The 26,631-nt window shown below is 40.5% G+C and overlaps 1 protein-coding gene across 1 annotated transcript in view; it reads left to right on the forward strand.

The window, feature by feature from the left end:
- Window positions 1–1,176: 1,176 nt before the first annotated feature.
- ADAMTS19 (ADAM metallopeptidase with thrombospondin type 1 motif 19) overlaps window positions 1,177–26,631 on the forward strand; it is a gene marked incomplete at its 5' end in the record, with an annotated part of 123,768 nt that continues 98,313 nt past the window's right edge. Inside the window, 2 exons of the mRNA XM_081316933.1 lie at window positions 1,177–1,261; window positions 3,276–3,868. Of these exons, the coding sequence (XP_081173059.1) occupies window positions 1,177–1,261; window positions 3,276–3,868 (678 nt within the window). The remainder of the gene's footprint in view (window positions 1,262–3,275; window positions 3,869–26,631) is intronic.

Genomic DNA, 26,631 nt, shown 5'->3' on the forward strand with positions numbered 1-26,631 from the left:
TCATAAAATGGGGCAAAAGTCAGGTAACAAAGGTCTCCCTTGACAGAAATTTTCGGCTCAGTCGTGGTTATTAAAAGTCAAGGACTACCTGCATCAGTCTGAGATGGAGAAAAAGATTCCCACCTTTCAAGAAAATTGAAAAAAATTGTGCAAACAAGTCAGGTAAAAGTAGGATGAGCAAGTATTTTTGCTTGATTCATCTTCCCTTCTTTCGGCCTCCTTGGATTTCTTGCGCTGGACCACCACCTCCCTCCCATTACTTACCTGCGCCTCAAGCCGGCTGACCGCCCCAGGGAAAGAGAAGCGGGGGGGGGGGGGGGAAGAGAGAGAGAGAGAGAGAGAGAGAGAGAGAGAGAGAGAGAGAAAAGAGAGGTATGCAAATAAGAAACGCCAGGGCAGCCAATCAGGAGCGAGCGGCAGGACTTTGGGGGAACCCGCTCGTTCTCTTTTAGTCCTCCTCCGCCCACTTCCCACCCAGGGAGAGCTCCTCGCCCTCGCCCACCGTCCACTGCCGGGATTGGGGGGGTGCGCGCGGGGTGCCACCACCTCTCCGTTGCTGCTGCTGCTGCCGCCGCTGCCGCTGCGCGTGGCCCTCCCTCCTCCTCCTCCTCCTCCTCCTCCTCTTCCTCCTCCTCTCTCTCTCTCTCACTCTCTCCGCTCCGCGCCCGGCTTTTCCACCAAAGCAAGTTGCGCCTTCTCTTGGCGCACGGTTCCTTGGGCTTCCTTCAGCCAGTCTGCCCTCTTCAGTTGACCTCTGCTGGCATGGCTGCCGCCTGACTCGGCCCCCTGAGGTGGCTTCCCTTGTCGGGGGCTTCAGCTTTCACTCTTCACCCGCGTCTCTCGGGTGCCGGAGCTAGAAGCTCGGGTTGGTGCCACTGCGGAGCTCTCTCTCTCTCTTGCTGCTGCTGCTAAGAGGCTACCGAGCCCGCTATTTGCTCTGCTCTCCTCCCACAAACGGAGGGAAAGGGGCGCCTTTGCAAGCTCGGCGTCTTGTGCGTGAGCAGCTTTTGCCTCGGTTTTGCAAAGTTCCTCGAGACATCATCGCCAGGAGAGAAGGGAGTGCTTTGCTCTCTCTCTCTCTCTCTCTCTCTCTCTCTCTCTCTCTCTCTCTCTCTCTCTCTCTCTCTCTCTCACACACACACACACACACACACAAACCCCACCTCCGCGGCGTGGATGGCGAAGAAAAGGGAAAGGCGGCTGAGCCACCTTTGCTGCATCTTCTATCAGTTGTGTTTCCTGTCAAATCGGATCACTTCAGGTAAGTCCAGTGCTTCGATTTGAATGATATTTGCTTAATAAAACAGAACCTCTTTCTGGCCCCTTTCTGATTGCCAGAGTCTTGCACAAGGTAAGGGACCACAGTGACACAAAGGGATTGTGTAGAGATGGATCGCGATTGGTAGATCGTAGGAATAGAGGGTCTTAAAGAAGCCTACGTTTCAGTTCAGTGCACTATTATTGAACGATGTCTACCTATCCATCTATCAAATACTTTTGGTGCCTGATGGTCCATAATTTTAAATACACACTGCTAGGTGAGGATATAATAGGACGCTCTGCAGACACTCAGAAATAATTTGCCAGCCACATTCAGAATGCTCCGATATTGAACAGTAAACTTATGTTTAACTTCTCCTCAAATGACTGCCAATGAATTCTCTAGGATCAAACAATATTCAGCAGCATCTTGGTAGGACATGCTTTACAAGGATATGTCTCCATTTCTCCAGAGTGTAATCAGGCTAAGTATTCCATTAGAATGAGCGACTTGTTTCACATCTGCATGAGAATGTCAGCAAGGAAATATTTTTTCTACTTCTGTATCGTCATGCAGTGTATATCTGTTTCATCAGATTTCAGAATGTTTTATTTCTTAGGCACTTCAAATAATTATGAAAATGCAAAGATTTTCATATAGAACAATTTTCTTTTTGTACACAAATCCACAATTTAGAGATGTTTTGGTTCACTATATTTTTGTTCAGAAGGTATAACAAATTAATGTTCTGAATTATACATTTATACCCTAATTTTATAACATAAAATTGCCATGTTCCACTGTATTTATTCCTATGATGCTTCAGAGTGTCTATTGTCATTTGTAGTCTTACTGAATTCTTATTGGATAGTCAGGGAAACACATTAATTTAGGAATGGGACATACAATAAAAGATTATAGTTTTTACCCAGTTTTTTTTTTACCTATAATCCTAATCTATGTAGGATGCTTGTTTTGGTAAAACAAATAAAAGTTTGAGTAAATCAATTTTCCCTTCCCTCTTACTCCTTTCCCTGCCATCAGGTGGCATCTTAACTTTTTATTAGCCCTAAAGCTCACATGGATGGTTTGCTAATATTTTTGTAGTCTCTGCCTTTTAATTTATAACTTTGTACAGCCCCTTGATAATGTAGAAACAATTCCTGGGAGTTCAGCCACTTAAAACGTATAACAACTATCCTTATGCTGGAGATGCTTAGAGTGAAAGAGAGGCTACTTATGATATTGCAGAGATTTGGACTGACTAGCTAGTTGGGACTTCTAACAGCCTTTCCCAGTCTAGCATGGATGGTGGCCTGTAAATCTCAGCCAGCAACATAGTTTAGGGGACATCACATTAGGAAAGGCACATTAGGCGACATCACATTATTAGACTAAAATTGTTCAAATGGGTAAGATGAGATGTCTACCTTTTAATTCAGTTAGAAGTTGTGGGTACTCTTCAAGCTGTATTTACAGATTTCTAAAAATATCCCTTTGTAGTGAAATAGGGACACATTGAATGAATGAATGAATAAATAAATAAATGCTTCAACACAATATTGAATTAAGGTATATATACATTTCATATATTTATATGGAAATAAACTAAGAGAAAAGTACATTACGTCTTCAGTAGGTATTTTGTACATATGTGTGCACACATATAGTTGTGTATCTATGCATCCATCCATGCATAACCGCTCATCTCACCAATTTGATTCTGGACAGCTAAAAAAACTAAAATATGAATACAACCTATATGTAAAAATAGCATTTCCAGCCAATTAGTACAAAGTGGCTCCCCAAAACACCAGATTATTTTTTTCTTGCAGTGAGTACATAGGAAAACTAATTTATACTAGTAATGGCAGTATGGATCAATGCTGTTATGTCATTTTGATGTATCAAAATTATGCTGATGGGTCCTAAATCTGGCAACTCATTTATGGCAACTCTTACAGTTGGGAACGATTTAGAGTGTGTAAATTTCAGTCTATGTGAATTTTTGCAGGTCTGCAGCCTCTGGAAGATTTTGAAGAGTGGGAGATTGTTTACCCAGCCCTGTGGAGTAGAAGCCAGCAGGAATCCACTGGAGGGAGTGGTGCAGGAGGCAGCTGCAGTCTTGATGGTAACTGTGGGAACAGCAGCAGCAGCAATATTAATGCTACCTCTGCATCCACTCAGGGAGTGGGCAGTTCCCGTGAGATCCGCTCAGTTTCCTCCTCATCTGACCACCAGCACCAGCAACCGCCAGTTCGGGAAACTTCAGAGGATGAATATGAATCTCAGGATTTCTATCACTGGTCTCCACTTCCTCAGGGATCTAATGGCACTTCTCAGCAACCATCTCATCCACCTGTGTCTCCTGCAGAAGATGAGGATGAGATGTTGCTGAGAATACCAGCTTTCGCTCAGGAGCTCTATCTGCTGCTTAAGAGGGACAGTCGCTTCTTAGCACCAGGTTTTGCAGTGGAAGAACGACTGTTGAATGAAAGGAGTGCCCCAAATTTGGTCCACACACGAACAGAGAGATCCTGTTACTATAGTGGGTCTGTGCTGCATTATCCTGGATCCTTTGCTTCCTTTAGCACTTGTGGTGGTTTGGTGAGTATTTTTCCCCCTTCACCTGTATTCTATCTGCTCTTTGCAGTAAAATTTACTTCCCATATTGTTATTGTTCTATCTCTGGTCATTTTCATAATACTTCCATGTTATCTCATTTATTATTTACTTTAATTTTTCTTTGCCATTTTCTTTTTCAGTGTTCAAACACTCTAACCACTAAAATAAGGAAATCACTTCCTCCTCATCTTAAATTTAAGACCTAGTTTGTAACTGTTAGTTTCATCTGAACTATTATGAGCATACAGAAGTTCTTGATTTGAGCCTCATCCATTTTAATGTTAAATCCATTTAATAAGTGATATTAAATAAATGTTTGTTTTGTGCCTTTGAGTTAATGTTGACTCCTGGTGACCACTTGGACAAGTTCCTGCAATTTTCTGGCCAATGTTTTCAGAAGTTGTTTGCCATTGCTAGCTTATTAGGGCTGAAAAAGAGTGACTGGCTCAAATTCACCCAGGTAGTTTTGTGCCTAAGGTGGGGCTAGAACCCATAATGTTCCAGTTTCTAGCCTTGTGCTTTAACTACTATACAAACTGCCTCTCATCAAGTAAACATAGATAGTAGTTATTCATATTAAACATCTGTAGGTGTTTATGTCCATATACTTTTTATGCTCAGGTTTGTCTGCACTTTAATGATATACATTAATCATTATTTAATGATATAATATGAATATCGTATTTGTTTTCCATTATTTCCATCACTGTGAAAGGGTTAAAGTGGACCTTTAGCCTGAACCTATGCTTAAGGATATTTTAAGTTTTCTGATCAAACTTTCTGGAACAACCTACTCCAATCTGCTTCTTTCCAGCTCTACAATTATCACAAACTGTATCACTCATAGGATGAGAAAGTCTATTCCAGCACATTACATTTCTAGGTTTCTTTTGAAGTACTCAATAAGGGCATAAAGCGGGATGAATAGTTCCTTTAGTTTGTATCTGGTATCTGATGTTCAAATACAGCCTCGTAGGTCTTCCAGTGACTTCCACAATATAGCATAGATTAGCATGTTTTCAACATGTTGGCATGGTTACAGTTGCTTAGAACTGTGTTGCAAGGAATTTACAAAAATGGCTTGCTGTCCTAGTAGTTGGATTTTAGGAAATTACATGCCCATTGTATTGCACTTCTAAAAGAGTTAGATCAATGCAGATATTATCTAAATGGATATAAATGTGCATATCAGAGTTCCCCAACTTGGTGCCTTTCGTTAAACTGCAGTAAAGCTATGGGGACTACAGGAGCTATGATTTAACACTTCTGGAGGACACTAGTCTTGGGGAAACTAATTTGTATGAATATGACTTGAAAACCCATTCTGAGAAATTATTTGCATGAGAACCAGTTAATATGGGTAATTCTGATTTTTTTCCCCTGAAGGCAGGGAAATACACTGCTTGAGCAATACACACATTAAGTTTCTTTTTATTTTTCCTTAGTTTTTAATTATATCCATTATTGAGAAGTGCTGACACTCTTTGTTTGTATAGCTCTTAAACTCAGCAGTCACAATGATCCAAGTGTTCTATTTCTCTTTGTCACTTTTCTTTAATTCCAGATTACCTTTTCAGTACATGTCATAAACTAATATAATGTAAAGACTCTGTATTGTATTAGGCAATTATTTATTAATATTCTTCTCCTTTAGATATAAATCCTGAATTAGATGTGATAACTAATGGGTACCATATTCTGCCAGCTCCTATTCTTTTAAGTCTAGGGATACTACATTTGAGGTTAGGAATACAGGCTGGGAATGTTTAACCTATCAGTGCCTGGTTTTCACATCTTATGTTATTAAGAAATTAAGGGGGGGATGGCTGAGAAGATAAGAGTTAACTGCTTTATTGAAACTTAAATTAAAAAGGATGGTTTTGATTCATTAACACTAAAGTTTCTGGTCTGGATATAATGAGAAACTGATATTAAAGCTTCCAGTATTATAATCAACTGGAATGGGAAGCTTATCAGTCTGAAGCTCTTGTACTTAACACCAAATTGTGGTTATATGTAAAGTAACTTACTGTGGGATTCTGTGACCATTTTCATGTGCTCCGGAGCTCTGGTTTTGTAAATCTTAAAAATAGACACTTTTAATATAATTTCAGCAAATTTAAAGGAAATCAGAATTAGATCCAAAGGCAATAGTACAGGTTCCTTGTTTGAATGAAGTGTAAAGGTAAGTAGATAGAATGGCTAAAATCTTAGGAACAGGACAGATGCAAAATTATGAATTGATTTAAAAGAAAGCAGTTACTGTTTCTATTTAAGCTTATTGATGTAAAGCCATATAGAATAAGGATGTTGCTGACAGTGGCTTTGAGCCTGAAGTGAGCCAATGGTATTTAAAATGAACATTTCCTGCTCCTTGTGGTTTGCTGGGTGTAATCTGTGGAATATAGCTACAGCTATGAAGACATCATTGGCTTGTATTTCAGAATTGGGTTTCTCCTGAAAGAACATTGAATATAGCTTGCCAATATTTTGTGGGAACTGAGTTATTTCAATTTATTCTTACTAAATCTTGTGGAATTGCCAGATTTGATAAAGTTTATAAAGAGAATCAGATAAAATGTAGACCTGTGGTTTAGTTTGGTTGTTTAGATTCATACTATTTAGTTTGGGGGAAAAGATATACTAATATCGTTTAAACCTGTGGAATGCAGTTTATAATTTGAATGCGTCTGAACATGGGCCCTTTTCTTGAGGTTTTCTACAGTATGGATACAGTGCTATACAAGACCAAAATACCTTATGCTTTGTTCTAGTTATGTACAAAAAATTATAAGTTTAAGTTTTCTCCCATTCAAATTGGATGAGCCCTTCTAGAATGGATAACAAATTCTTCATGGTCAGTTTCACTTGAGAAATTTTAAATGTAGGGAGGGTTGTGCTGGCTTCATAGAATCACTTCACTTACATTCCCCTTAAAAGTTTTCTTCAACATTAAGTGAAAATTACGCCATTGAGAAATTATCATTTTGTTGCTAAATTACATCAAGATGATTTTGAGTTGCTAAAGGAGCTGAAATTGAAATGCAAATGCACATGTCCCACAAATTGCAGTTTTCCAACATGTGTTAAAGAAGAAATAGATTGGAAGATTTTTATATGCTATTGTTTTTTTTGTTGTTGTTGCTTATGACAATAGAGATCCACATATGACGTTGGTGTATTTATAGAATGCTACAAAGTATTCCCTTATCTAATTTAATGTCTTGATTTTGCTTTTATCTGGATTTTTTTCTTCCTGCAATGAGATGGATAAATTCCAAGTTCTCTTAAATATGTTGAGGTATAGCACATGTTGTTAGATGGTGTCTATAGATGGTCTGAACATACCTTGACATTCTAATCTCACCTAGTTTATGAATACATTTTTTATTAAAATAAATAACATAAAATATAGTAAATTGATCAAAAGAACTGAACAAATACCATCTTTGGCTATAAAAGAGGATTACATAAACATGTAATATCCAGGGATTATTAAAAGATTATCCAGGGATAATCCATTAAAAGTATTATCCAGGGATTATAAAAAGATGAATTTGTTTCTTTGTCCAACGTTAGTAATTCTTTAAAGGAACTGCTTTTTCTTCGAATAGTAAATATTGACATATTAACTTTTATGAAAATGTTTGCAGTTGTAAAAATTCAAAGGCAAAACTTTGTTCATAAGGGCATGGAAATTGAATGAGCTATCTTTTTTACTGAAAGGCCACAGAGTTCAAAAGGCTTTTTCTTTGTTTAATTTATCACTTGTTTAAGCTCAGATAAATATGTTTAGACAGGCACTGCTAGATTTACCACAAGAAGGGTAGGTACATGGACTTCAATAGAAATATTAAATGGAAACAGAAATAGTTTTATCAAGCCTTTAAATTCGGGGAATAGCTTTGAGGATCTAAAGTGACAGAGATGTAAACTTTACTGCTTACTGAGAGTTGAATTGATTTAACATAACTGCTAGCATTATCATTAAATATATAAAACACACAAACTCACATTTCCATTTGTCATCATTAACTTCAGTTTATATACCAGTAATAATTGCATAGAACCAGTTTTTAAATACAGTGACTTAAGAAGTAGGCAATGATAAGTCAGTGATAACTGAAGGAGGAAAAGGAAAGACTTATCCAAAGCAAGATGTAAGGCAAGTAAAGCAAGAAGCAACATTCTAAATAGAAACAAGAGGTTGCACATTTGAACCATAAAAAATACAATAGAATAATTAAGATTAAATCTTATAGACAAACTAGGTGTTTGCAAGATGAGCAATGTTTTAAACAGTGTAGAAAAGGAATAAAAAGTTCACTTGGTGACTGTTTGAAGTTACAACAGCACTGAAAAAAGTGATATGACGGGTTTAACACAATCATTGCCGCATCTCCATGAACACGTGATCAAAATTTAGACACTTGGCAACTGACCCAAATTTATGAAGGTTGCTCTTCTGGAGTCATGTGATCACCTTTTCCCATCGTATGATAAGCAAAGTCAACGGGGAAGTCAGATTCGCTTAACAACCATGTTACTAGCTTAACAACTGCATTGATTCACTTAACTACTGTGGCAAAAAAGAACATAAGATGGACTGGAACTCATTTAACAACTGCCTCACTTAGCAGCAGAATTTTTGTGCTCAATTGTGTTTGTAAGCCAAGGACCACTTTGGTAGAACTGGTAGCTAATTTTTTGTTGCCCAGGCCCAGAATGGACTTCCAGAAGGGGCATCCACACAGAGAACTGGTTGTTCACATATTTGAATCCCACCACTGCCTATATTCCTAAGGTAAACTGTTAAATATGATTTGCATTTGAGGGAAATGTAAAATGGACAGGAACACATAATATATTTGGCTGAAGTTGGGTTTTTTTTTTGTATGGGTGTAGGGGTTTTTATTCACATTTATTTGTTAATTTAATTTCTTCTATTTAGTAGTAGTAGTAGCAGTAGTAGTAGTAGTAGTAGTAGACTTTATTGTCATTTCAACAATGTACAGTAGAGTACACAGTGAAACGAAACAACGTTTCCCCAGGACCAAGGTGCTACATCAAACGACACGAATAAAAAAAACAAACAGAACACAACTACACATAACTCTAAACTAAAAACTAAAAAAACCTTAGAAATACAACTATTTATAGTTCCAGTTTCTTCGTATTGAGAATTTTAATGGCTTGTAGGACGAAACTGTTACACAATCTGGATGTCCGAGCCCGAATGCTCCTGTACCTCTTTCCAGATGGCAAAAGAGTAAAAAGTGTGTATGAGGGGTGTGTGTAATCAGCCACAATGTTTCTGGCTTTACGGATGCAACATGTGATGTAAATATCCATGACCACAGGTCGGCAACCTGCGGCTCCGGAGCCGCATGCGGCTCTTTGAGCCGTCTCTTGCGGCTCCCAGCCGCCCGGTGCGCGCGCACCTCTTCCAACGGGCAGTGGTGCGCGCGCACCTCTCCAAATGGAGAGTGGCACCGCCCGTTTGGAGAGGTGCACGCGCACCTCCCCGAATGGGCGGAGGTGCGCGCGCACCTCACCAAACCTTTGGAGAGGTGCGCGCGTACCTCCGCGCGAATGGGCAGCGGTGCCGCTCTTTGAGGAAGCTGCTGCGGCCCGTCTACGAAGCTGCCGCGTTCGGCAGCTTCGCAGACGGGGCGCGGCAGCTTCCTCAAAGAGCGGCGCCCCTGCCCATTCCGAGAGGTGCGCGCGCACCTCTCCGAACGACCGGAGGTGCGCGCGTACCTCCGCGCGAATGGGCAGCGGTGCCGCTCTTTCAGGAAGCTGCCGCGGCCCGTCTGTGAAGCTGCCGAAAGCGGCACCTTAGCAGACGGGCCGCGGCAGCTTCCTCAAAGAGCGGCGCCCCTGCCCATTCCGAGAGGTGCGCGCGCACCTCTCCAAACGACCGGAGTTGCGCGCGCACCTCCCCAAACCTTTGGGGAGGTGCGCGCGTACCTCCGCGCGAACGGGCAGCGGTGCCGCTCTTTGAGGAAGCTGCCGCTTTCGGCAGCTTCCTCAAAGAGCGGCGCCGCTGCCCCTTCGCACGGAGGTACGCGCGCACCTCCCCAAAGGTTTGGGGAGGTGCGCGCGCACCTCCGTTCGTTCGGAGAGGTGCGCGCGCACCTCTCGGAATGGGCAGCGGTGCCGCTCTTTCAGGAAGCTGCCGCGGCCCGTCTGTGAAGCTGCCGAAAGCGGCAGCTTTGCAGACAGGCCGTCGCCGTCGGGCAACCGGGAACCGGTTCCATCTCATTTTTAAAAAAATGGCAGCCGCGTGCGTCCGCGCATGCGCAAAAAACCTTTTTGCGCATGCGCGTGCATGGACACACGCACGCGGCTCCCTCTTTTTTTAATTTGTGATGGAACCGGTTCCCAGTGGCTCTTTTTCTTTTTTAGGTTGCCGACCCCTGTCCATGACAGAGGGAAGAGCAACCCCGATGATCTTCTCTGCCATCCTCACTATTCGCTGTAGGGTTTTGCGATCCGAAACGGTGCAGTTTCCAAACCAGGCAGTAATGCAACTGCTCAGGGTGCAGATTGTGAGGATGTGTGGTGGAAGCTGTGACTTCCTCAGTTTCCTCAGACAGTAAAGACGCTGGTGGGCCTTCCTTGTTATGGAACAGGTGTTGAGGGACCAAGTGAGATTCTCCGCAAAGTGAACACCAAGAAATTTGGTGCTCCTTACAATCTCCATGAAGGAGCCATCGATGTTCAGCGGAGAGCGGTCATATTTTGTCCTCCTGAAGTCAACAACCATCTCTTTTGTTTTGTCTACATTCAGAGACAGGTTGTTGGCTTTGCACCAGTCTATTAGCTTCTCCACCTCCTCTCTATATGCTGAGTTCTTACTGATGAGACCCACCAACTTATGCTATACTTTTGTTGTGGCTCTTCAGGTTTTTGTCAATTATGTCATCAAATTTTGGCAATATAGAAAACAAGAGTTCCGGAGTTTATAAAAATGAGGTTTAGAAGCTTGTGATTGTTGACCATTATGAAAAGAGAGGCTTCTGTATTTGGGGGAAGAGAATCTTAACCTGCTTTTTCAAGATAATATAAATTATTCTATAAATTTTGCACTGTAGGACTAGATGACTCTGATTTCAGTATTAATTAACTTGTGTTGGACAAAATAACCAACAGTTAGAGATGATATATTTTTTATTCTAATATATTAAAATCATTTAGTACATTTGAAATAAATGCTACTCTACATTCTATATTATGTCTATTTTTCCACATTTATTTTAAAGTTTTATGAAGAAAATGCTATGCATTATTCCAACCACAATCATGTGGTGTGTGTAGAGGAGCAATAGGATATTGAATGTTTCCTACAGATGTCTGCATTTTAAGAAGATTAGTATGTATCTTCTATAGGTCCACTTCTATGTTCAAGCTGTATGTTGTTATTTGATATCTAATTTTTCAATATGCAGACTCTTTGTAGGAGAATAAATTGCCCTTTGATGCTGTAACTTGCTCCTGGATGTTCCTAGGAGGTATGAAGGAAGTCTGCTTTATCTGAGTCTGTCTGGATTTATTAAGATACCCTTAGTTTAGCAACACATTCTTCAAAGGAAGAGACCTCTATGGCAAATCTACCATGATTTCTTTTCTGCATAAATAGGTTGTGGCCTTATATTTATATTTTGGAGGAATGAAGATAATTAACTTGGCATAGTGCTTGTGAAAAAAAGGAATATGACGTTTAGAATTCATACTAATTTCTGGATTTTTTTATTTTAATTTTTTATATGTGTGCTCAGATGGTGGCAGCATTTCTCTAATATTTGGAAATGTTATTAAAATAGGTTAACATTTTATTTCTTTATATCATCGTATCCAAATTATACCTACATAAAGATGAAGTAATTTTTTATATAAATTGTTCTATTGTAATATTTTTTCTTTTTAAATAAATTATTGCCTGACTTATAAAAATCTAAGTCTTATTCCATAATTAATTTGTAAATCAAACTAATATTCAAGTTGTTAATCTAAGTGGTTTAAAATGTTTTGATAAATAAGAAAGCCATTTAATGAACAGAAGCACATTTTCAGAGATCTCAGAGTTGTATGTTGGGATTCGGCTCTTATAGCCCTACTTACCACCAAATTGCAATCAGTGAAGGATTGGTAAATTATTCCTTACATACCAGTATGTTATACAGTATATATCCATCTCATCCCAATGGGATAGGTCTTGTTAGTCAAGGATCTTGTCAGTCAAGGGATTTCAGTCCAGAAAATGTCCCTTTGGAACATCCCTCCCCAGGGTGAGATCTGCTGCCACCCCCCTGAACTTCTTTAAGGGCCTGAAAACCTGGCTCTGTCAGTTGGCTTGGGGGCCCTGTGGGGAACTGTCACGCTGGGTGTGTTGATGTACTAATCACAGATCTCACGCCCTGCACATCTTGTTCCTTCCTTTCCCCATCTTTTTGCTATAATTTATAATTTTATTACATGTGTGTGTGTGTGTGTGTGTGTACACATACACACACACACATACATATACATACACATATATACACATACATATTTGTATAGATTTATTATTTTTAGTCTTGTAAACTTCCCAGTCACCTTGTGGCTAGATGGATGGCAAATAAATTTAATAAACAAAATTTATATATATATATATATATATAAAAAGGGACGCGGTGGCTCAGTGGGTTAGGACGCTGAACTTGTCGATCGGAAGGTCGGCAGTTTGGCGGGTCGAATCCCGAGTGCCGCGTAGCAGAGTGAGCGCCTGTTACTTCTGCCAACCTAGCAGTTCGAAAGCATGTAAAAATGCAAGTAGAAAAATAGGGACCACTACGGTGGGAAGGTAACAGCGTTCCGTGTGCCTTTGGCATCTAGTCATGCCGGCCACATGACCACGGAGATGTCCTCGGACAAGCGCTGGCTCTTCGGCTTTGAAACGGAGATGAGCACCGGCCCCTAGAGTCGGAAACGACTAGCACGCATGTGCGGGGGAACCTTTACCTTATATATATATATATATATATATATATATATATATATATATATATATATATATATATATATATATATATATATATATATATATGTGTGTGTGTGTGTGTGTGTGTGTGTGTGTGTGTGTGTGTGTAAATTACTAACAAAGAATTTGAAGGGAAGATATGTTTCAAATGTTAACTATTTAGATGGCCTTCAAGATAGGCTGAAAACAGGAAATAAAGATTTGCTCCATGTTTCGGGCCTAGCAAGGTAATCTAAATAGTTAACATTTGAAACATATCTTCCCTTGCAGAAAAAAGCTAACAAAAGCGAGAGAGACCTTGTGGCTTAGAGGCAAATAACACTGCCTTGTATGCAATCAGCCCAGGTTCGAATCTCAGAAGGGTATAGCTGACTGATGAAGACTAAAGAGTCAGAAATGCATCTCAGTTTCCCTTCAAATTCTTTGTTAGTAATTTACACAAATATATGAACTGTCCAGTGTGACTACAGCCTGTTCGATGGCCTTCAAGATAGGCTGAAAACAGGAAATAAAGATTTGCTCCATGTTTGGGGCCTAGCAAGGTAATCTAAATAGTTAACATTTGAAACATATCTTCCCTTGCAGAAAAAAGCTAACAAAAGCGAGAGAGACCTTGTGGCTTAGAGGCAAATAACACTGCCTTGTATGCAATCAGCCCAGGTTCGAATCTCAGAAGGGTATAGCTGACTGATGAAGACTAAAGAGTCAGAAATGCATCTCAGTTTCCCTTCAAATTCTTTGTTAGTAATTTACACAAATATATGAACTGTCCAGTGTGACTACAGCCTGTTCGATGGCCTTCAAGATAGGCTGAAAACAGGAAATAAAGATTTGCTCCATGTTTGGGGCCTAGCAAGGTAATCTAAATAGTTAACATTTGAAACATATATATATATATATATATATATATATATATATATATATATATATATATATATATATATATATATATATATATATATATATATATATATATATATATATATATATATATATATATATATATATATATATATATATATATATATATATATATATATATATATATATATATATATATATATATAATTTAACTAAAATTAATTTTAAATTTAAATCAAGGTTTTGATTTAATTTTTATTAAGATTATCTTAATTTATCTCCCTGCTTTTTTTAAAATGTAGCCTGCAAGAGTCCACTCAAATACAAAATATATTACTCTGGAGGAAGTCTTGCATCTTTACATTTGATTATCTCACATTTTGCATGTCCACCTAGCAAATTCAGAGGTTGTTATGACTTTTCACTTCAAGTGTCTATAGCATGACACTTTTTATGTAGCATTTGTTCCGATGAAAACATATATAATATATATAATATATAATGATTAGCAACTAGGCCAGACATGTCAAACACAAGGCCCGCGGGCCAGATCCAGCCCGCGAAGTGGTTTCATGTGGCCCACGAAGCCATACTGGAAACAGTGAGGGAACGGCCCCTGCTGACTTGGCTCCGGCCCAGGCCCTCAGGAGCCAATCTACAATTTTGTGGTGGTCATCTATGCTGAAATACATTCGGTCTTAGCTCCACAAGGCCATCTGGAAACAGCGAGGGACCAGCCCCTGCCGCATTGGCCCCGCCCCCTGGGTGCACGCTAGGGAGATATCACCCTTTGTGAGGAATGAAGAAATGCACCATCGCCTGGAAGTGGCCAGCACATGGCCCTGCCTACTTCGGGCAGGCTAGGGGCTGGGCAGCATTGTGCTTCTCTTCAGATTTGTGCCACCCGGCTCAGCCTCTTGGTGCTTTGAGGAGAGGGCCATGTGCTGGCCACTTCCAGGCGATGGTGCATTTCTTCATTCCTCATGAAGGATGACACTTCCCCAGCTGCGTTTCTTGCCTGTTTTTCTCCCTCCCTCATCTCAAATATTTTCCCATCACTCTATTCTTAGGAAGGAAGGAAGGAAGGAAGGAAGGAAGGAAGGAAGGAAGGAAGGAAGGAAGGAAGGAAGGAAGGAGAGGGAGGGTCTGAGGAAAGTCCTGCCTTAGTCCTTCCCTGATGCCCTTTCACCATCCCCTTGCCCCCTCCTCCTGGCCTAACCTGGGTGGTCTCCCATCCTATTGCTAAGGAAGCTTTGGATACAAAGCCAGGTCTCCTCGCATGGAGAGGAAGTGGGCCTCCCTCTTGACGTTGCCCTTATACCCATCATGAGCAACCTGGCTAAGGAGAGCAAGCACAGCAGCTGGGCATCCCCTTGGGGAAGTGGGGGTGAGCTTAGTGCTGCAGGTGCTTGAGGGCTAGGCTGTGCATTTGACCTCCACACCACCGTGCAGCCTCCCCCCCGCATGGCCTGAGTGGAACAGTGAGGCTCCTCCATTGGACCATGCCTTGGCACTTGCCCCAGTCCCATCTCCTTCTTCCAGAGACCCTCAGATTTGTCCCACTCCTGCCCAGGCCCCCATAGGCATCATTGATGCGAACAATGTAGAGCTGGCCATGCCCACCCAGTAGGTCACACAGACTCCAGCCACGCCCACCCAGTAGGCCATGCCCACCCTGGCCACACCCACCCGACCCCTCAAGGGTAACCGCAATGCTGATGCGGCCCTCAATGAAATTGAGTTTGACACCCCTGAACTAGGCATTTCCAATTATAAAATAACTCTAGAAAATCAGTCTTTTTTTCACTTTACAAAATTGTTGGTTGAAGCTCTTTTCTGGAATAGCTATAGAATATATTTACGACACACATATTTCTTAGGCTTTAATTGGCTGATGCCTTGTCTCTAAATGTTGTTTGAAAGAAATAAATGTTTGGACACTTTTTGGGAGGTTCACCCAATCCTTAAATCACAATTTGTATTTTGAATGCATCTAATATTTAGAACATTAGATATGTGCCCTGAGCAACTTCAAAAGTGACTTCATGGTCTTCCAACAGTTTGCTTAATTACCTCAGCTGTGCTTCTTTGGATTCTTACCAGATCTTCAACCTAAAATTAGGTCAAGTCAGGCTAAGACTACTTGAGTGAAAGAAACCAAGAGCTGGACTACAGATAATCAGCAAATGGTTCTCTGTAAGTTTCAACAGAGGAACAAGTGTGCTTGTTTATAATGTTGAACATTCATTTGTTAATCATCCCTTGTTCTGCTTCTCATTTATTATTGCCATTGTTTGTGATAAGTTTATAATTTAACTGACTTTTGGAAAATTGGTGTAATCCCTACAGAACTGCCAGTTATCTGATTTTTTGCCTCAGGAAATTTTACAAGCAAGTGAAACAATTCCCTTGACAAAAACAATATATTCAGGCAGCTGTCTTCTTTATTTTGGTCTTGGCTTTTTGAGCTGTTTTCTGAACCTTTTTTTTTTGCTGTTCAGTCATGATATAGAATTTATTCCCACTAGTCAAAAGTTTGGATGGCTGTATATTCAGACCTGACAAATACATATTTTATCTCCTTTCCATTGAGGCAGAATTCTCTTCTTCTAAATGGGTTTTGGCTGAATTACTTTTAGTTCTGCTAGAATGCATCCCATTCATGTGAATGGAGCTGATCCCCAGTAGAACAATTATGTCGACATGTTGAGTTTGAAAATACATTATTTTATGAAAATACAGAGGCATATGTCAGAAAAATATTGTGTATACTAAAGATAACTTCCTTAGCCACATTTAGCTACCTCATCTCTTCTTTCTTTGCCAGTCTTGCTTTTGAGCAATTGGCATGAAAGGCAAGCAAAATTATTCTCTTATGAATTTTAAAGGCAAGAATGTCACTTTAAAGTTGCAAGTTGGTACGAGAAGTACTTGGCTGTATGGTAATTAATGTTATTACATGTTAATAATATATAATGCTTTAGAGGAAATTCATTGATTTTCATCAGTGTGTAAAAGTGAATTTGACCCCATTTGCATAGAGCAGAAGTCTATGGACTAGATCATTTTACAAGTAAGAAGTCATGTTTTTTTAAAAATAACAGTTTTTTAAAAAATCTGTGCTGGGTAATGGCTGCAGGAGGCAGGAATAATTAGAGACAGTTGTAATCCTTTGTTTCTTTTGTTTTGGGAGTACTTGTTTTTTGCCCCTGTAGTAAGAGTGAGAAATTCCACTATTGGGGGGGGGGAGATTCTGAAAGGGTTAAATTGGTAGTAGATAATTTTTTCTTGGAGTAAAGGGACTGGTAACATTATACTTGTTTCTCTCAAACCCCAAATGATCGTGAGAGGACAGTTTTGGAGACAACCTCATGGGAAGCTCATGGGGTAGTGGTAGAGGCAAAAACATTTCATCCCTTTTTCATATTTAATTTTATTAAATCATTTAAGTGAGGATAAAAGCTATCACAAATTAATAGAAAGTAAGAAAGAAAAAAAGAAAAAGTGCAAGAAAAGGAAAAATGTTAAGGAAAAATAGAAAAGAAAGGAAAAAAAAGTATAGAATATTGGCTTTTGATATTCACAGCAGTATAGTACAAATATATTTTAACTTCTGTTCCTAAAAGTAAAATATATTACTCTATTTTCTATAATCTATCCTGTACAGGTAGACCTCAACGTATGACCACAATTGAGCCCAAAATTTCTGTTGTTTAATGAGACATTTGTTAAGTGAATTTTGCCCCATTTTGTAACTTTATCACCAAGCGAACTGTTGTAAATTGAGGGCTACCTGTATAATCATCAAAATCATGTCACTAGTCCATTTTTTTCATTTTTACTCCAAAAGTTCATAAGAGGTTTCCAGTTGGCAATAAGTGTAAATATCTTTTCTCTAATCACAGAACTTAATTTATCCATTTCAGCAAAATTTGTCACCAGCCATTGCTCCATAGTGGTGAGTGTTAAATCTTTCCATCTCCATGCATACAGTAATCTCACTGTTGTTATCATATATTGAAATAATATTCCATGGCCTTTTTTTAACTGTTTATCCATTAATTCTAAGAGGAAATATTCTGGCTTCAGCTGAATATTAATCTTTAAGATTCTCTGTATCATGTATTTGGATCGAGAATTTTTGTTAGCTTTTTTACATATCCACCGAGGACAATTAAAGGTCCCTTCATGTTCAATATACATTTGAAGTTCTTTTATACATTCTAGATATTATGCTAGATTCTCTGGCATCATGTACCATGTACACATCATTGGATAAGCAAACCCACCTCAGCCTGTCTATTTGTGTGTTGTATAATGTTCCTCATTGCACATTATAAGGTTGCAATAAAGGTAAAGGTAAAGGTTCCCCCGCACATGCGTGCTAGTCGTTTCCGACTCTAGGGGCCGGTGCTCATCTCATTTCAAAGCCGAAGAGCCAGCGCTTGTCCGAGGACGTCTCCGTGGTCATGTGGCCGGCATGACTAGACACCAGAGGCGCACGGAACGCTGTTACCTTCCCACCGTAGTGGTCCCTATTTTTCTACTTGCATTTTTACGTGCTTTCGAACTGCTAGGTTGGCAGAAGCTGGGACGAGTAACAGGTGCTCACTCTGTTACGCGGCACTCGGGATTCGGCCCGCCAAACTGCCGACCTTCTGATCGACAGGCTCAGCGTCCTAACCCACTGAGCCACCGCGTCCCTAAGGTTGCAATAGTGGTTGAATTTTATTGTTGTGAGAAATAGGGATTTGGATATTAAAATGAAGCCCAAATGAATTATCGGGTCTTGTTGTTGTTTGCAGATTTCTTAGGTATTTGTTTACTTGAATCTGATCTTTGTGAAACTGATCTTTTTCCTTGCTTACCCCCAATTTAAAGGGAAGACAAAGGATCACAGATCTGTATCTCTTTAAAAAAATCTCTAACCCTCAAGAATGATGAAGAATCAGGGTAGAGCTAGGGCTATAAGAAATATAAATTGCTAAGTGGAAAGAAAATTACACAAAATTCCAACTCTACAGATGGGAACAGAGAGGTCAGAATGTTGCCTCCCATCCTCTGGTGGCAGTTGACTTCTCCCCTCCTCCCCCCCCCCCAGCTTCAGTTATAAATCTTTAATTGAAATAAAATGAAGTAACTTGCAAAAAACATTGGCATATGAGTTGAGTTTTCAAACCAAAAGATAATCACAAGTTCAGGAACATCTAAGAGTAGTCAGTTTCCACTCCAGTTCATTCAGAAAATCCAATATACTTACATAGTGATCAGACATGTTTTTTATAGCTCTGTCAGCACAACTCTATGCTGAGTCACACTTTTTTTTGAAGTTGACAGTTTGATTCATGTTGTTCTACTCTTCATAGTTTGTGATGCATAGAAATTCTCAGGGGCTTACTTAATTGAGTTTCTGGCTCAACTGATCCAGCTTGAACTTGTATTTACTCAAGTACCTTTTCTATCAAGGTATTTTCTTCTGTTCATTCCTCCAGGAGAGGTCTAAACTTTATTTGCCTGTGTGTTTAACTTCTGCATCTGAAACACTTAACTGAACTCTAAAACTTGCCAGGAAAAAGCACCAAGATCCACTTTCAATTACTGAGCAGATCGTAGTATAATAACTGACATGACATATACTCACCAAGACATAATTAGATAGTCCTTGACTTATGATTGTTCATTTAATGACCAGTCAGAGTTACAACTATGTTCACTCTTATAACCTGAGTGTCCTCATTGTGACTGTCACAGTGTCCCAAACAGTCATATGACCAACTGGTATCTATTTATGAGAGTTGTAATGTCCTGGGGTTGTGCAGTTGACATTTGCAAACTTCTGACAAAAAAAGGCAATCAAGGAAGCCGAATTTGTCTAATGATCATGTGATTTGCTTAATGACCCTAGAAAAAAGATTGTAAAATTGTGCATGACTCTCTTAATGACCACATTGCTTAGCAATAGAAAGTCCCTATTGTCATAAGTTGAGGAATACCTGTATACTTTAAAGGAGTTAATTAGTAACCAAGAGTTACTACTGAGACTCAATCATGGAATGATTTTTGTTTGGTCTTTCTGTTTTCTCCATTATTTCCATGATTTTGTAGCTGTTAAGGCTTGGGGCTACGGTGAGTCTTATTGAATGAAGTGGAGGTGTGATGGATTGTGCCCACAAAGGGAGAGATAGTATGATGTACTGTACTGAAGTGGCAATTTCCCAGGAAGACTGGTACACATGCCAAGAGGGGAACAAGACAAGAGACAATACAATCCAAAGCTTTATTAAAAACAGAAGAAAAATAGTTAGAATAGCCACTCCCTAGAAGCTCCCAGGTTATATGAATTGGGGTGAGAGTAGTATAGGTTTAATCTGGCAAGATTCTGTCTATTTGGTGTGAGCAAATAACTGAATTTTGATTGGACTGTCATTTTTTGTCGGCCTGGCAGGAAGTAAGCAAATGCTATCTCTCATTAGTCTTTTTAAAGGAAGACTAGAGTATTTCTTTCTCAAGGTAACAAATTTGTTCTTAAATAAATGGGTACTTACACCTTTATAAGAATCATGATGTAGTAGGAAGGAGTCAGCTTATTTTTGTTTTCCCTCCTTTATTTCTGCATTGTTGAACACTATATGAGGTATTCTTTTCTTTGGTAAGTCATTTCCCTCAGTAGCAAATTGCCTTGTTTAAAAAATAAGATTCACTGCAGTTTCTAGAAATTGCTTAATAGAACTAGAACCATGGTAAAGCTCTGCTTGCAGAAACTAATAGGATCTCCAGGTTTGTATCCTAATGCATTTCTGTAGAATTCAAATAAGGCTACCTGACCATTGAGGAAGGCCCTCCTTTGTGAAACAGGAAATCTCTAGAAAACACTCTATTGTTTCCATGACAAACCACCACACAACAGAGATGTGATTTTATTTTTTTGTGTTGCAATTATAATCTCATTTCTGAGCACCAAATAATTTTCTCCATCAAAAATGTCTCCCTACTACTGTATATGTCTGTACATTTATTCCTAGTATTATAGGCACAATTTGAGGAAGAACAAGGAATAACACTAAAATGCACACTAGAGTACATGGATATAATGTGAAGAAAGCTAAAAGTTCAATTTATTGAGAAGCAAATTATATTATAAATTATTTCACAAACAGTAAAAGTTTGATTCAGTGGATAGCCTTAGCCTCATACCCTAAACTTAATGAACAAAATTTTATATTGAACATTACCTGAAAAGAATAAACTTCATTGTTCCTGAAGTATTATGGACAATTAATTTTATGTATGTCATTTATGGCAATTTAGGTCATTTAAGTGATTGAATAATTTACTTTTTGGGTGATTTTCATCATTTATATAATTATAGAGCAGTAGCAATGACATAATTTGATATAGGCGATGTAATTTGATAGATGACATAAAAACATTAGTTGTGTAATTGCATGAATGACATAAATTAGGTAAATGAAATGCATTTGGATTAAATGGACATCCCTTTCTTCCAAATGGTTTTATGATCAATGTAATGTATAAGATTGAATAGCAGATATATCTGAATACTATTTTTTGATTAATTTTATCCATTTAGATTTCTGTTTCATGTGGAGTATAAAAGCCATCACTGAGCAAAAGCCAGCTTGAGAGAGAGAGAGAGAGAGAGAGAGAGAGAGAGGATACAACAGGAACAGGAAATGCATCATAAGAATAGAGATGAATCATAGAGTAGCAATGTGACACAGGAAACATACAATAGAGATAAATGATAGAGCTGCATATAAGGTAAACATAATACCCATAACATCTTTCCCCTTTTCATGTTAAGCAAAAAACTTTGTGAAATTTTGGATGAGAACTAGCAACACTTCCTATAGATTAAGTCTGTTGGGTGGTTGTGAACATCTGCCACTATGGGTGAAGACTGGCCCTCTTTGTACTAAGAGTTCCTCCAACCTCTCTGAGGTTGCTGGGCTCTTCTTACCACTTACTGGGACATTCTGTGTTTGACTGCTGTCAGGTATGCTGACTTGCTCAGGACTGTCATTAGCACTGGTCTGTGGCATCAAAACTCTGCATTCCCTATTGTCAGTGGGTAAGTGCAGCCCAGTAATACCAGGTGAGTCTGGCCTGTCCAATGGATATGGAGAATCAGGCTGCTCAGCCACACGCAGAGCCACATGATTGTGACAATTGTGAGTCCCATCAACATCTACTAGATCAGACATGTCAAACACAAGGCCCGGGGGCCGGATCCGGCCCGCGAAGTGGTTTCATGCGGCCCGCGAAGCCATCCTGGAAACAGTGAGGGAACAGCCCCCACTGCCTTGGCTCTGGCCCAGAGACCCTCCTTCTGACAGAGACCCTCAGATCTGTCCCACTCCTGCCCAGGCCCCCATAGGCACCCTTGATGCGTATGATGTAGAGTTGGCCACGCCCACCCAGTAGGCCATACGCAATCTGGCCACGCCCACCCAGTAGGCCACGCCCACCCTGGCCATACCCACCCAGCCCCCTGAGGGCAACGGCAATGCTGATGCGGCCCTCGATGAAATTGAGTTTGACACCCTTGTACTAGATAGTGTGGTGTCACCTGTTGTAAACAGATACCCATTTTCCAGTGACCTGTTCGATCTCCAGGCAGTGGCTTCAAATGGATTCATTCCCCAATATTCAATTCTGGCAAATCTCTGGCTGATTTGTCATATCTTGCCTTGAATACTTGTCTCTTAAGCTGTAACTTTTCTGGGCCACCTTGTATCACAGAGGGCTCAAGCAGATTATTTGCCACTGGTAAAGAGTTCTTTAGTCTTCTTGACATCAGTCTCTGCACGGGACTACTTTCCATGCCCTCGATTGGAGTATTTCTCCAATGTAGAATGGCCTTCCATAGGTCTTTATGATCATTTTGTGCTTTCTTGCATAAACTCCTAACAATCCTCACAGCTGATTCAGCTTTGCCATTAACTTGGGGATGATGTGGTGAGGAAGTCCCATGTTCAAACTCCCACTAACCAGCAAATTTCCTAAATTGTAGGCTTGCGAACTGAGGGCCATTATCAGAGAACACTTTATCTGGTTGGCCATGATGTGCAAACTGAGCTTTGCATCTCTTAAATGGTAGTTTCAGCAAACAAGTCAGGAAGAAGTTCAATTTCCTAAAAGTCCGAATAATGATCAACTAATATCAGGTATCTATCTGCATAGTTGAACAAATCTGTACTGACAATCTGCCAAGGACATGAGGGTGTCTCATGTGACATCATGGTTTCTTTTTGTTGCAAATGTACATACTCATTGCAGGTGGGACAATTGCTAACAAAGACCTTGATTTTGCCTTGCATATTAGATAGTAAAGAGTATCATGAGCTTGTCTATAGCATGTCTCACTCTCAATGTAGCTTGAGTATATGCGCAATAACATCTCTGCTCTCAGTGATTTTGGCACTATGACTCTTGGACCATTGTACAAGATAACATTTTGTATGTTGATCCCATCTCTGAAGGACCAATATTCCTTCACTTTTGCAGGAACTGCCTCCTTCTCATCTGCCACCCACTCAGAATGATAGCCTTCAGTGCCTGTAAAGCTGCATCAGCATCTGTGTGCTGCATGATCTGACGTAGCTGCTGACTTGTGATGTTAAGATAGTCTGCTTAACTTCAGCAAAGATGGTTTGTTCCTGTTGCAGCAAACCATATGATACTCGTGCTCTCCTCCAGGTGTCACCTGATCAGATGTAGCCCTGCTCAGGGTATCACTGATATACATTTCACTTCCTGGCTTGTAGACAATGTTGAGGTTGTAATGCTGCAACGTAAGCATCATGCTCTGCAAACTCTTGGGAGCACACAAAAGAGGCTTCTTGAATATGGCTATTAGCAGATTGTGATCAGTTTCAGCTGTGATTGTATCCCATCCATAAAGATAATGATGGAAACACTGGCAGGCAAATACAAGACTTAAATATTCCTTTTTGATTTGAGCGTAATTTAGCTCAGCAGATGAAAGAGCCCTGGATGCATATGCGACTGGCTGACCTTCATGCAATAAGCAACACCTAGGCCATTTTTACTTGAGTTATTTTGAATTGTAACAGGCTCTGACACATCATAGTATTTCAACATTGGGGCAGTGGTGACTAAGTGTTTTATCTCCTTTACTGCCTAGTCATGTTTGGGAAGCCAGTGCCAAACCGCATCTTTGTCCAGAAGACATCTCAATGGCTGACACACCTCAGACAGGTGTGGAAGGAATTTTGCTAAGTATGTGACAAAACCTATAAATCTCTGCACCAATTTGGCATTGGCAGGCAGTGTCCACAATGACTCTAATCTTTTCTGGGTCAGCTTTTAAGCCTTATGAGGGCAGGATATGTCTATGGAAATGGACTTCTTGCACATTGAACTGCAATTTCTTTGTGCTGAGCCTTAGCATCACCTGCCTACAATGGTCTAGTAGTGCTATTAGCTTCTCATCATGGTCATGCTCAGCTTCTTCATCTGTTTCACCACAGTTAACTATGAGAATGTTATCAACTATTGGCTCAGTTGTACCGAGCCCACTTAATTGTTCATGCTGCTTTTGTTGATACACCTCTGGTGCTATAAGAGGCTCCAAAGGGTAGTTTGAGCCATCTCTTTCTGCCTCAAGGGGTCTAGAATGTGGTCATGTAGCTACTCTTTTCATTCAGTTTGCACTGTAAAAAGGCATCTCTGGCATCACCAAACATAAAAACCTGTGGTTTGGGTGGTTTGTGCAAAACATCATCAAGTGTTGGCATTAGGTAGTATGACCATTGTGATGGGAGTGCCCACGATTTCTGGAGGCAAGCTGTTACACTGGTTAATTGTCCTCACTGTCAGGAAGTTTCTCCTTAATTCCAGATTTCGTCTCTCTTTGATCAGTTTCCAACCATTGTTTCTTGTCCTGCCCTCTCATGCTTTGGTGAATAACATGACCCCCTCTTCTTTGTGGCAGCCCCTCAAATACTGGAATACTGCTATCATGTCTCCCCTCTTTCTTCTTTTCTTTAGACTACCCAAACCCAAGTCACACAGCCATTCTTCATATGTTTTAGTCTCCAGGCCTTTGGTCATCTTAGTTGCTCTTTTCTGAATTTTACCCAAAGTCTCAACATCTTTTTCTGTAATACGGTGACCAAAATTGGCTGCAGTATTCCAAGTGTGTTATTGCTAGGGTTTTATAACGCAGTACTAATACCTTGCGTGATCTTGATTCTATGCCTGTGTTTATGCAACCCAGGATTGTATTAGCTTTTTTGGCTGCTGCTGCACACTGCTGCTCATAGTCAAGTGATCGTCCACTAGGACTCTAAGGTCCCTCTCACAGTTACTGTTTTTAAGCCAGGTCTTGCCCAGTCTGAACTCTAGAAGAACAGAAAAGGCACATTAAAAGCAAAAGTAAAATGGCTGTTGATTCTCAGTGGTCAGAGCATTGACATCCCCCCCTTTAACAGAAAGGAGTAGTCCTGCAATTTAAATAGAAGCAGGGCTTTTTTTCTAAAAAAAAAAAGGTGCCGGAACTCTCATCTTGGTGGGGACAGGAGGTGGGGGGCCGGGGGGATGGCGCTGCTGCAGTCACGGGTGCGAGGGGTGTTGGTGGTGGGCTTTCCCCCGGGGCCGGATACAGCGCGGCTGGTGCTGTGGGAGCAGCAGGGCCCGCTCTATATGGCGGGGCTGCGCGGGGTGTGCGCTGGAGGCAGTGCGGGCCAGACAATGCAGGGCGGCTACTTAGGCGTGCAGGGTGAGGCGATGGTGGCACAGGTCCAGCACTGGGTAAGCCACCAGCCTGGCTGTCAGGGGTGAGCACAAGGAAGGAGTGCACATGGACTCCACAGAATCCACTTCCCACTCCTTGTCCTCTCTTACCTAGTTGAGATGGTGTAGTTGGGCAGCAGGGAGGGATGCAAAGTTACTGCCAACTCGCCTTCGCTGCAGGCAACTTGCCGGTGCAACGTTTGCTGGCCAGATCTTTTGGCGTGCTCAGGAGCAATTCCTATTGGTTTTCGAAAGCCAATAGGCTTTCGAAAGCCAATAGAGGGAGTAGCATAGCTTGTGCAAAAGCTTTTTTGTGTGTGTGCAAAAAGGTGCTGGAACGCCATTCTGAGCGTTCTGTGAGAAAAAAAGCCCTGCTTTTATGTTTTAATCTTCTGATTTTAAAAATGCATTTTTTTCTATTGTAAGTTGCCCCAAACCTCACCATGCGGATTGCATACAAATATTATATAATCGGTAAATAAAGGTAGAACATATGTTAAATATACATCAAATGATAATATGCTTCCCTACAAAGTCAATTCTTGCTCAGTGACAGACCAAGGAGTTAACTCGGAAAGGCAAGAGGAAATTCTAGAAGAGATCTGTGCAACTTGTAGAAGGGAAAGGCCCACACTGATAAATTGCTGGTGCTGGTGCTGGTGATGACCTATAAAGCCCTAAATGGCTTGGGTCCGGACTATCTAAGGGAACACCTGCTGCCGGCATCAACTTCCCATCGTCCTGTGCGCTCCCATAGGGAGGGCCTCCTTAGGGTGCCGCCGGTCAGGGAATGCCGGTGGGTGATCCCCAGAGGGAGGGCATTCTCTGTGGGCGCGCCTGCCCTTTGGAATGATTTACCTGTGGAACTCCGGACTGCCCCCGACCTGCGCTCGTTTTGCCAGGACCTGAAAACCTGGCTTTTCGATTTATCCGGCCTGGACTGAGGGGGGGGGGTTAGTTTTAAATTTTAACATTGTTTTATTGTTGGGCTATTATTAATTTAATTCTTTTTAATTCTATTTTTATCTTAATTTATATTGTCTTTTAAATATTGCCCTGTAAACCGCCCTGAGTCCTTCGGGAA

Source organism: Vipera berus (assembly GCF_964194415.1).
Source record: "Vipera berus genome assembly, chromosome: 2".
Taxonomy (NCBI): domain Eukaryota; kingdom Metazoa; phylum Chordata; class Lepidosauria; order Squamata; family Viperidae; genus Vipera; species Vipera berus.